The sequence below is a fragment of the Balaenoptera borealis genome (genome assembly GCF_965194805.1).
Source record: "Balaenoptera borealis genome assembly, chromosome: 7".
NCBI classification, from domain to species: Eukaryota; Metazoa; Chordata; class Mammalia; order Artiodactyla; family Balaenopteridae; genus Balaenoptera; species Balaenoptera borealis.
The window spans coordinates 114064440-114077059 of NC_138864.1; the positions used below are offsets into that span (position 1 = coordinate 114064440).

The 12620-nt window shown below is 37.5% G+C and overlaps 1 protein-coding gene and 1 long non-coding RNA gene across 10 annotated transcripts in view; one reads left to right on the forward strand and one right to left on the reverse strand.

Annotated features, from left to right (window-relative positions):
* LOC309631585 overlaps positions 1–12620 on the forward strand; it is a 481022-nt gene that overhangs the window by 423661 nt on the left and 44741 nt on the right. The window lies entirely within an intron of this gene.
* DGKI (diacylglycerol kinase iota) overlaps positions 1–12620 on the reverse strand; it is a 477321-nt gene that overhangs the window by 89159 nt on the left and 375542 nt on the right. For 8 of the 9 annotated variants that reach the window (XM_082398061.1, XM_082398060.1, XM_082398057.1 and 5 more), the window contains 2 exons: positions 8391–8470; positions 6097–6141 (listed from right to left, as the gene is read on the reverse strand). In XM_082398061.1, coding sequence (XP_082254187.1) covers positions 6097–6141; positions 8391–8470 — 125 coding nt within the window. The remainder of the gene's footprint in view (positions 1–6096; positions 6142–8390; positions 8471–12620) is intronic. The other variant, XM_082398058.1, reaches the window with a different exon arrangement.

Consider the following 12620-nt stretch of genomic DNA (forward strand, 5'->3'; position numbering starts at 1 on the left):
GTATCTGACTGTAGACACTTAAGAAATGTGATTGTGTGAAACAGCTACATTTCAGGAGACAGTCACATAATCCCTTGAGCTGTGCCACTAACAATCACATCAACAGCCTTCAGTACTAGTTTAGGGCTTCTCGTCTCCTCAGTCCCCTCAAACTGCATAATCAAATCAATGATTCATCAAAGAGATAAGATATTTGACTTGCTCATTTTGTGATCTGTTATTTTTCTTCATATAAATGGTATGATTTAGATGAATGCAACTGTCATTGCTCTACAGTGTAGGCAGAATGATATAACCTTGGACATAACCATGCTCCTTTCTATCTTCTAAAATTGCATGCTCTTTAAATAAATAATATTAACAAAACTACTCATTTCAAAAATCCCTGATACGTGCATTTTCTCTTTTGATATATGCTAATGGAAAATCTGTTTCTCATGCTAAAAATATAGCATGCACAAAAGCAAACCTGATATTTCTTATATATATTTTTGAGTCAACTGGCATGAATTATATGTAATTGATAGGGAAATTATGTGAACCACATTTGCCAAACTTGCCCTTAATTTACATTCAGTTACTCAGAGCTGATGCACACATGATTTAATGATTGCACAGCAGCTCCATTATACACGCCAGGAGGTTATCCAATTAAGCAATATTCACCTAGCATTTAACTACACCTTTACTGCGAATGAAATTCTTTTTCTTTCATAAAAGTTAGGGAAGATGTAAGCAGAGGCAAAATAGAAGTTCCTTTGAATTGGGAATCTCTGCTTCATTGAACAATGTCTACTCAATAATCACTACTTTTAAATTTCTTATGTATCCATCCAAATTTCTCCTCTTCCTGCCTTGATATTTCCTGCACCCAACCCATCTATTCATTCATTTTTTTTTCTCTCTTTCCATCACCAAGTTGTATATCAATATCTCTTCATTCTTAGTGAATAGACCATCAGGGATGATTAGAAATATGCATTTATGCATCTCTGTCCAACTACAATCCCACCTAATGGACTTGCTACTCTTTTGTTTTGTCTTTCAAAACTCTCACTCTTCAGACCTACTCCTTTACCACCCACAACTCCTGCAGCAGAAGAATGTGCAGAAATGGAATACCCATTTCCAATCCAGCTTTGAAAGATGAAGAAACAGTGATGGTGTGGTAGAAGATGGAAATGAGAGATATTCCAACATTTTCAAGAGCCCTTTTCTGGTGAGAAAGTCTTCCATTAACAACAACAACAGCTCTGTGTGTGTGTGTGTTAGCTGTCTTGCCTTCACCTGTAACAGCAAACAGACCTGGCCCCAGGCAAGTCTTACTTTAATTCTCCATTTGAGCCATTTCTGACAGTTTTGATCTAGCCCCCCCAAAAAACAACATGCACCAAATTTCCTCACTAACTCCTGTCCTTCCCTAAGACATTAATTCCCAGGAGGACTCCCTTGAACTTGTTTCAACCCATCCATTCAGACTCTTCTAGAATCCAGAAAACAAATTAAGGAGGAAGAGATTTCAGATAATGGAGAGAGATGAATAAGGGCAGCCAATATGAAGGGAAGGAGAATAAATCAAATATCTGTGGGCACATGCTGTTTGCCTAGGACTAGACAGAGCTCTGATAGACTGTAACATGGACCTATCCTCCAGGAGACGAGCGCGTATGCAGGAAAGAAAAAAAGAAGAGATGAGAGGATGAACAAATAGCTGTAGACTCAGATCTGATCAAGAGTGTTTTCTTATGAAAGCAAAAGATATCTGTAAAGGCTCTAAAGGAAGAAAGAACTTTTTGAAACTGTTATATCTATTGTGAAACATTCCAACCATTCTAGTGTTATTCTAAGTAAATGAATTCTTAAAGAGGAGGAATCACCTGAATAGATCCATTTTCACCTATTATTGAGCCCTACTGTATTTATTAAAACCTCAAAGTATTAGCTCATAATATTTCTGAAAACACACTTCTGTGTGCCAACTACATTGTACCCCATAGAAATGGGGAAACCCTGAGTGTCTACAAAACCCCTAATCGTTCCTGGTTCCATGGCTCCACCATATCCGTAGATACCTCTTTCTATTTTCCTCTACTACTTTTTCTCCTCCTGCTCCTCTTTCCACTTTCTTTCTTCATCTAGCACGTTCATCTGCCTGGTCCCCAGTCATGCCCTGAGAGCCATCAGAATGACGCAGGATTTCTTAAACCCGTCATGACTGACATTTGGGGGGCTAGATAACTCTTTGTTGTAGGGGACTGTCCTGTGCATTGTGATGTGTTTAGCAGCACCCCTGACCTCTACTCAATAGATTCCAGTAGTACCATGTCCCCTAGTCATGACAAACAAAAATGTCCAAATTGCCCAATGTCTCATATGAGGGGCAAATCTCCCCCAGTTGACAGTCACTAGAATGGTTGAATCTGCCTCTATTCCTTAGTAACTTTATGACTTGGAGTTAAGAAGGGATATAAAGAAGTCCAGGGAGGGAGCAGAGAAGGAATAATTTCATAGTAGGTGGCTTCAGGAAGCATCTTTATTAAATAGGTATGCAGAGTCCAATTTCCCTATGAATTCTAGTTTATTTGCCAAGCTCAAGAATATCCTGAATCTGTAAGCACAGTGCATTTTGCCTGGCAAGTTATAACTTATCAATTACAGGTTACATGAGATGCATTAGGATGGAGGGGCCTTCGTGTTTTGACCTCAGAGATGGTGTAGGCAGGAATATTCAGCAGGCTATAAATATCCAACATATTCTTGTATAACCTATTATGCCTTGTTAGGTTAATACAAGGTGTCATTTTTGAGACCTAGTACTTTGTTGGCAATTCACTATGAATTTGGGAAAGGAAGAAACCAAAGCAAAGAAATGCTTAAATGCCTAGGAAATGCCATATGGCTCACTAATAAGGTGTCTTGGGCACTTGTACACCTTGCCAAATGCTGATTTTCTCTTGAGTTTTTTCTAGCCTTAGAAAACCGTCAGCTAAAATCCCAACTGCAAATTAGTGAGCCCACTGGAATTTCTCAAGTTTTTAAATTTACTGGTGTTTATTCATTCCATCACAGTTAATTCTCAAGTATGTTTAGCTCCATTGCATACATAAGAAAGGTCATTAAAAAGCATTTAAGGCTTTTTGTTGTCCATGTTTCTTACAGGTCTTTCTCCTAATCACCCTCTAACTCTCACTGACGCAGACTAGAGATGCTGATATTACCAGTTTCTGCGTTAGGAAACAAAAGATCTAGTGCTAAATTTCCTGCCAGTTGGTTTCATCACTTTCTACATAAAACTAATATACCTCCCCCATGTATTTTATACGTATCCTCGGGAAAATATAGAAATCAATCTATGTCATCTCAGCCTCTCCACACAATCTGACACATTTCATTACTTCTTCCTTTTTTGAAATACATTTCAATTTTGGTTTTCATGATACCACCTTCTCCTTGACTTCCAGCTGCCCATCTGTTTCCATCTGTTTCCATGACCCTTTTTGACAGATTGTTCTCTTAAACTTGTGCTCTTCTTCACCACTCAGTAGACAGATATGACAATGGGCCCTTTTCTTTATGCAAACTCTCCCTGAGTGATCTCCAGCCTCATAGTTTCAATTAAATACCATTCATTTGCTAATGACCCTCAGATTTCTACGTCGAGGCCTGAATTTTTTCAATGAGCTTTGAAAGTCATACATCCAATTTTCTACTCACCAAAACCTCTTGCATCTAATAGGCATATTAAAATTGCTATAGCTAAAAAAGAACTCTTTATTCACCATCCCTCCAACTCATTCCTTGTCCTGTCTGCCCAAGATCCCAGCCAAATGGGAAAATTTATATCCCCTCACTCCTTACCTCAACCAGCTCTCTGTCGCTCTGCTTAGGAAATTTCCTCACCACCCTCTCCCTACTCTCAGGCCATGTTAATTCAAACACCGTCTCCCTCAGTTAAACTTCCTGCTTAATGCGCAGTTCTGGGGTGTCCCTAGACCTCTTATTCCAACCTTCTCTTAATACCCAAAAGGCTCCTGCTTGTTATAATTCTTCAAGGAGGGGTGTGGGGCGAAGTACCATTCCTGAAACTCATCTTTGATCGCTGCATTGGTTAGCCTATGTGGTCAGGGCACAAACCTTTTGTGCCCTGACCACATAGGATAAATGTCACTTTTGAAGTGACATTTATAATGCAGCAGTTTTGACACCAGGGTTTGACCTTACTGCAAATAAACAAAAAACAGAAAGATTTTGATACGGATAAGTACCATTAATCCTTCTGCATGTTTTTATTAACAAATAATCAATAAATAAATATCCTTATCACATTCTAGAGTCTCAACCATCCCCTGATATCTGTGGATATGTACAAACATGGCATAAAGAAAACATGGTATAAAATATCCATATATCAAAACTCTTATGCCAAAATGACTACATTGAATAAGCCAGGATAATAAATAAATGTATCAGTTTCATAAAACTAATCAGAATAAATGTTTTAGATACTTCCGTTTAACTGCAAAGGTTTAAAATGTCCATGTGTAAAAATTAAAAATTCTAAAAAAAAAAAAACTCTTAAAATCTTATAGCTACCAGTGCCAATCCTTAAAGGGTGGAAATCAGCTCTGACTTTAAAAATACTATAAAAAATAAAATGACACCTAGATAGTGGCTCCAGGTAAATATGCAAATAATGGATACAAGACATGTGCTCTATCTAAAAAATAAAGTAGAAATTTGCCTTCTAATGGTTGGTTAAAAACAGTCCGAGAAGTAGACTTTATTTTCTCATTGTAAACACACCCTAAGTGAATTGTCATCCTTTCTATTGCAGCCAGATGAAAGACAGGACTCTGGAATAGTAGGGTACTTTGAGCAATAAACATACAAACAAGAACACCAAGGCCATTTTTGTCATCCAGCCTCAGGATAATTAGGCTGCTTTGACTGAGGGTACAGGCTATCGACTGGCAGGGGATGAAAGTCACCTAGAGGCTACAAGGCACAGAGGTTTTATTTAATAGTTGTTTTTTGCTGTTTTGGCAAAAGGATGCTTAACTAGGAGTTTCAGGTGTAGTGTAATAACACCAAAACCCGAAGTGAGGTGCTACCAGATTTAGACATTTTAAGTCCTTCCCCCACATGGAGGGAGGTATAGAGGGTCTAGGAGAAGAATTATTTGGAGGGTGTCATTAGCATGCTGTTACTCCCACACACCCCTCCTAGCCGGCAAGGGTACTGGGCTTCTCAGAGAGAAGGGCTTTTATGGGGCAACTCAGACAGCTTCGCATGCGCCCCTTACAGTTTGGGGTGATGCTGTGCATTGGTATCTAAATCACGCCTGGGAAATCTAATGGGAAAAGGACAGCTGGAGAGGCTTGTACTGCACAGTAAGGGTGGGAAAGTGGGGAAGAGACTGCACTCCCAAAGAGTGTTGGGGCAAAGGGTAACTGAGCGTTCCCCCAGGAACCGGATGTGGGTTATTAGAGAGAGGCAGGCTGGGTTTATTGGATCCTGTCCAAGAGATCAGGATGGGACAAATAGATTGCATTTTAGAAAGTTGCTTTCATGGTTGCAGAAGCAGGGAATTTACTTTCCTGGATGTGAATGAGAAACACACAGCCCCGGTTGCTACTGGCAGCCATCTTGGACCAGGAAAACATCTTGTCCAGAGGTGAAATGTGACAAAAAGAGGAGAACAGAGCAGAAAAACCAACAGAAAAATGAACTATGAATCGTGGCCAAATGGTACATAAACTCCACCTGCATCTGAACTTCGTGCTGATGTGAACCAGCGGACGCCCTGCCAAGCTAGATTGAGTTGAGTTTTCTAGTATTTGTCACTGAAAGCACTTCATTTTATAATCTTTCCTAAATGGTCTGGGAGAACAGCCACAGCCCAAGTTTGCACTAGACTAGGACCGTCCATTTTGCAGGAAAATGCAAAATAATCAGAATGCCAACTTCATCTTGGTTCTTGGAGTGAACTCTATCCCTAGGGGAAGATGTAGACTCTAATCCAAATGAAACATTAATTGAAAGATGGACTTCTTTTGGATGGAATGTAAGAAACAAGGAGAGTCAATTATATGTTACCTGGTAATGAACTCTCTGGAAGCCAGAAGAAACTGACTGCAGGTCCTAATGAGAAAATGGAAAAAAAAAACAAAACAAAACCCATACACCGTAAGATTAGTTTGAACAAGCTGCCTCAACTCCATCAACTAAACGCCCAATTTTATATTATTAAGCCCATCTGGAAAGCATCTTACTCTCCCCAGTCCCCCAAGGTTAAACAACGAAGATAATGCCAAGAATAATAAAAGCACACCCAGTTGGACTAAGAGAAGAAAGGCCATTTAGCTATTGAAACTTATAAATCCTAAATAGCGTTTAGAGGTAAGTGATATAATTTCAAGGATAGAGAAGACCAAAAGTAAAAGACAGGCAATTTTGTTGTAATAAATGGGGGTCCTATTTAACTTGCACCTGGACTTTTGGCTTGTGCAGTAAGCTACTTAAGTCCCCTTAGGCACTTAGGAAGAATTTATTTATCTAAGACCAAAAACATACTGTCATGATAATTGTGTTTATACTGATAAGTTGCTTGGCAAACACAAGATTTCATAGACTGAAAAGAAAAAATCACTGCCCACCTCTGCATTATCACGAAGTGCAAATTAACAGGGTTGAAATTAATGAGGCTTTACTGGAAGATTCTGAGAGCCAGGCTCCCTTTATAAAGTTTTATAACTAAATTGTCACCACTGTCATGTCCTGCAGGCTTCCTTGTTAACGAGCATAGTGATTCTATTTACAGATGTCAGCAATCCTGGCTACCTGGGTAGCTGCTTCCCAAAGGCTTTATCAACTCACTCTCTGAGCCCAAGTTTAAAACTTTTCTTCTTTATTTGTGCTTGCTCTTTCCTTTTTTTTTTTTTTCAGAATCCTACTTTTAGTTGTTGAATATTGGTGTGATAAGCATAACAGTAAGTTAATTTTCAACAAAATCAATTCATCAGTCATATATTTTGCTACTGTGGAATCTTAAGTTACCCAAGTGTTTAAAAAAAAAAAAAAAGCTTGGTATCAATTATGAGTCACTTTTTTTTATTGCAGGCTTTTTTTTGAGGGAAGTTCCACAATAAAAGACCAACATTATTTTGAAAAAATGAGTTACTATATGTTCTAGGATTGATTTGGACCTGAGTCACATGTTAAAAAGTTCACAAATTTTAACACGTTAAATTTATCTTCGGTAAAAATAGCCAAATGAAGCCACAAGTATAAACTTTGTTGACTTTTCTTCTCTCACCCTTATTAGTATTCACAGTTTGGCAACTATCTCAAAATATTCTACATTCCCAGTTCCATCTCTATCCTTCACAATGCTGAAGAGAAAAATTAGTAATTTTTACATTCCTTTATGCCTCCTACCTGAGTTTATTTCCACCAAGAGAAACAGACTCTAATGTTCAAAGCTAAGTAGCTACAATTTGAAGGGATTTTAAACACTATATATCTTCTTTATTTGTGATATTTACTTATGTATAATGTGTTGTCTGGAAGTGAGTTGCTCATCTTGGGGTATTTATCAAAATCACGCAACAGCTTTAAAAATATAAATGTCTAGACCACATCCCAGAAAAGTGATTCTAATGTGCATCTTTCACCAAGAAACAAAGAAGTGGCTGTTTATGCTTTTTGCCGTTTGTAGAACAAGACACTGAATACTCTCCCTTGAAATTTTGCAAAAACAACCCATGACCACTGCAGTGATGGATCTGGGTTCTCCTGGCTTTGCTGGTGCAGTTCAAGTTCATGGGAATGTCACATATGAGACCTCCTCCTTTCTCTTTCTCTATGGTAAGACCAGATTGAGAAAAAAAATAATAGATTATTCCTTTGTGTTCTGACACAAATTCTTTTGAAATCTAGGTTTTTCTTTCCTGTAGAAGTTACATTTAAAAACAAATCTAGCTGTCTCTGACAGAAGTCTGTACTAGATGCAAAACATTAAGTAAGGCCAAATCTGTTTTCCTTTATTATTTATCAGTGCCCTTTGAAATTCTGTATAGTTCAAAAAACACAGGTGAGCTGTCTGGCAAGACAAGGAGTTCCAGGCTATAGTTATGGATCACACTGGAGCAACATGGTGCTGTACTTAACCCAATCAATCCTTTCCCACTCCAACCACCCGAGGAGGAAAAACAGCAGTGGGGATGGGGAGGGAGAAGATGCAGTGTATGCTTAAGAGACAAGAAAGACAAGGCCACCATATTTCCATTTCCTCCCCAAATGCATCATCTTAGAAGTAAATATAGATGGCTGATAATTACTGACAAAAATGGAAAACTGAGCAGAGTAAATTATTGGCTAAAGAAACTCACCTCCTGCAGGCGATCTATGTACATACGGCAAGTCTCCAAATCACAGTCTCCACGCACAACTAGAATACCCAGAGGGATGGCTAAGGGTGAAGGAAAGAGAAAAGTCTAAAATAACATATTTGATTTTTCTATTTTGGCATAAATGCATTTTTTATGGTTAAAAAAGACCTCTCATAAATATAGTTGTTTTTTTGGGATATTTCACTATCTCCCGGCACTTCTTCTATGAGCTCAGTCTCTTTACTTATGCAGTTTTCATATTCTTTCCTTGCATGATCCATGTTGCCCCTTGCCACCTGGCCAGCCTTCATTTCATTTTGTCTTAGTGTCCCTGATAAGAGGTATAATGTCATGGAAACAGTAGACTGACAGGGCCAGAGGCTGTTCACAGCCAGCTGCTAATTTATGCCTGCATTTGCAAGAGCCAAAGTACCAGAGAGGAATTAAAAAATCATGATTCTGGACACTTACCTCTTTCCCTCTTAAATGCATGGGGCTTAATCTTTATGTCACTTTGCAACAGTTCCCTATTTAAGAGACACAAGCTACTCAAGGCACTGTTGTTACCTGGTGGCCAATGCCAGAATGAAATAGGCAAGAAACATTAAAAAAAAAAAAGCTTCTAGAAGGTTCATAGCTTAAAAATCCAACTGATTTTAAAGATGGTCAGTGTAAATGTGGTAGCAGCAGGGCTTCAGAAAACAATGAGGAGAAGCTGTTACATGCCTTAAATACCTTTTTTAGGTGGTGGTAAATGTCATACAATGGCTTTAGTGGATAGAAACTCCTACTTCAGATATAACCATAAGATTCCTGAAAGACTGAAAATAGTCTCCTTCCCAAAACTTCAAAAATTGTATGTGTACATTTCTGATTTTAAAAATTCAGTTATACTATTAAACCCATGATTTAAAAAATATTTCAAAATCTTGAAGCAACCAACTAGAGATCAACAAGGAGATGACAGGACAGTGGTGTCCACTAAAGATTTTTAAAAATCTTTCACTCATTGAATTTTTAAAGCCTCATCATCAATAAATAGGTCTGAAAATGCAAAGTGCTAGGGCTTTAAAAATGAATTATACAGAGAATAAAATAGATTTAAATGCATGGGAAAATCCTGAGGAACTCACCAAGTTGTAGAAAAGACACACATATAAAAAATAATAAATGAAACATAGGCTATGGTAAATGTATGAACTTAGTCACTTGAAAACTATAGGAGAGAGGGACTAAGTCTTGCCTGGAGGGTAGATTTTAGGCTCTCTGAAGGATATGGAGCCCCACTGGTCTCTTAGAGAAGCAAGAGTTGTCTAGAGAAAAAGATATAGAGCTTGCTTCTCAACATTACCTCCTAGATTGGTTCCACTAGGGAGATCAATACCACTACCTCATACCTTTAGGTTCCCAAAGTGCTTCAAACACAAGCTGGAAGGCATCCATCATCTTGCAGAACTACGTAAGCCTATGAATCAGTATGGACTCTCTCACCACAGGAATAAGACTTATTTCCTTTTACAACCCCAATGTCTGGTAGATATTCAATAAAAGTTTGTTTAAAAAAAAAAAAAAAGATGGGGAGGGGGGAGGAGGAAGACAGGCTTAGGGCCTGTTCAAGTGAGAAAGAGAAAGTGTGTCTTTAAGAGCTAAGTCTACTTTCCAGGATAGACAAAGAAGAAGAATTTGGAGCAGGAGTAGAGAGTGTGCATTGGGTTGGAGCTTGCCTTTGCCTATTCTTCCAGAAGCTAAGCAAGAGAACAGCAAGCAAAAGGGTGAGGAACCATGTAAGTATCACATGTTTGGGGGAATAATAATCTGGAAAAATACTTTTTCTCCTTTTTTGAATATATACAGAAATATCCAAAAAGTCTTCAGTATGGTAATCATGCATCTTTGAAAGGAATGAAAGGGAAATTCAATAAAGAGATCCCTAATAGTAGTGACTAAAGTAATCATCCTCAGCTAGACTATTAAATAGGTCCAAATAAGGTGACCTACTTAGGTAGGAGAAGAATAAGGATTTCTAATACTTGAGGAATGATGAGGAAAACCTAGAATTTTGGCCTAGAAAGTAAATCAAAGGTTGTGGAAATAGAATACAGTTATAATTATCATGAGAATCCATGTTAGAATCTTTCTCTTAATTTCAAATGTGCAAATGTAGAGAAATAAAATTTCATTAATATTTACCTATTTACTTAAATGAGGAGACACATTATATGGAAATGCAGGAATTTGGTCAACACCTCTGACTATCAATGCTTGAAGTTAGTCTGGCCATAAATCCAATATACTTGGTAGCAGATATTTTAAACTACAATTAGAGATTGGAGACCTAAAATAATGAATGTCTAGGGAAAAGTTTTCAAAGATGTGTCATTCATTTCTACTAAGGGTATAAAATCAGCAACTTTGCTTATTCCTCAAGAAGCTGATTAAGAGAAATGGTGTATTTGATTGATATTAGCTATTCAAATGGGGTTAAAAAAAAAAAAAAAGGCATCCTATACCACAATTTCATAGCATGATTACTGACAACTGTTGTCAAATTTATCCTATGAAGGTACAGAAAGAATTCACAGTCATTCTCTCTTGGATTCAAACCCCAGTGCTACTTTGGTCTTACAAATTACTCATGTTTGCTGTTTGGTCTTGCAACTTCCTCAATTCCTTTGATTCTTGGATTGAAGGCTATAGTATTTAGAATAGGTATCTTCTAGGATTTTGTGAAGATTAAATACAATACTATATTTAAAAATGAATAACCAGATGTTAGTCAATGTTAGTCTTCCCTCACTCCCTTTACTAAATTTTGAGCATCCTGAGCTAGAAAATGGATACATCCAATCATCTGTCTTTCAATTTATCATACTACAAGGATTAGCTGGTAGTAGTTCCATAAGTTATATCCTGTTTACTTAAAACTAACATCTACTCTTTCTTTGAGGGTAAAGATAACTGTAGTACAAAAATACTGTAATCTGACACTTCCATTTGAGACTTTACATGGTGAAGAGAAACCAGAAACTTGTGGAAAATTACCACCTTCCTTTTACACTGCTGACAACCAACTGCCAAACCTCACTGAAGTTTCCTTCATCTTAATTGGGAGCAGTGAGACTACTTATCACCCAAGCATCAGCATTACTATTCCTGATCTTGATGATTCATCTGATTTTAGCCTTAGAGATTTTATTTGACTCCAATAAGCATCAGCCAATACTCAACCTATAGTACATAATGGAACTTTTATTGCAGGGGTCAAACGGAGTTTACAAGTTCTAACTAAGCAATAAAGAACAAGCTGGTTTCTAGATTAAGAAGGCAGATTTAACACATACTTACTTCTCTTGCACCAGAAATGCTACTAAATTACAGCACATGAATTTTAAAAAGACATAAACCAACAAAGAAAGAGGAGAAACAGTGAGGAGAAAATGGTAATGAATAAAGCATATGGAAAATTGGTAACTGACTCAGAGCCCCTATAGAGTCTAATCCTAGACTATGGGTGGGGATGGATAAGAACTAATTTACACTGCAAAACCCTCGGAGATGTGCAAACTGGCAACATCAGTTGCAGCTAAAATAAGAAGCACTGGATATTAAATCACTAGATTCCACCACCCACTCTTGGTAGGTGGAGTTACTTTACAGAAAATGGGGATTAACTGATCATCTACAGAATGCAGAGATCCCCAACTTTCTTCTCTCACTAGACTCTCCAAAAGCTGGCAGCAGAACCCTACCTTCTTAGAAAGAGATCTGAAGACTCTTCTCTGGGGAATCCTCAGAGTTAAGAGAAAATATTCCATCCATGAAATATAAACATGATTGTATTAAAAGATGAAGAATATGAAGAAGAAAAAGGAAAAGAAGCATCATTCAGAGAACAAACAAGTCCTTGAAATTTGATAGAATAGAGTTTAATAGAAAGGTTAGAAGATGAAGTTGAGGAAATCTCCACAAAAGAAGAGCAAAAATAAAAAGAGGCATAAAATGGGAGGGAAAAGGTAGGAACAATAGGACTGGCCCAGTGGTCCAACATTCCAATAATAGGAGTTCTAAAAACCAGAGAAAAATAGAGAGGAGTAATTATCAGAAACAAACAAAAAATCAAGACTATTTCTTAGAACTGAAGAACATCAGTTTCCCACTTGAAATGGCCCAACAAGTACAATAACAAAAGAACAATAGGAAGACATTTTATTTTGAAGTTTAAGAATATTG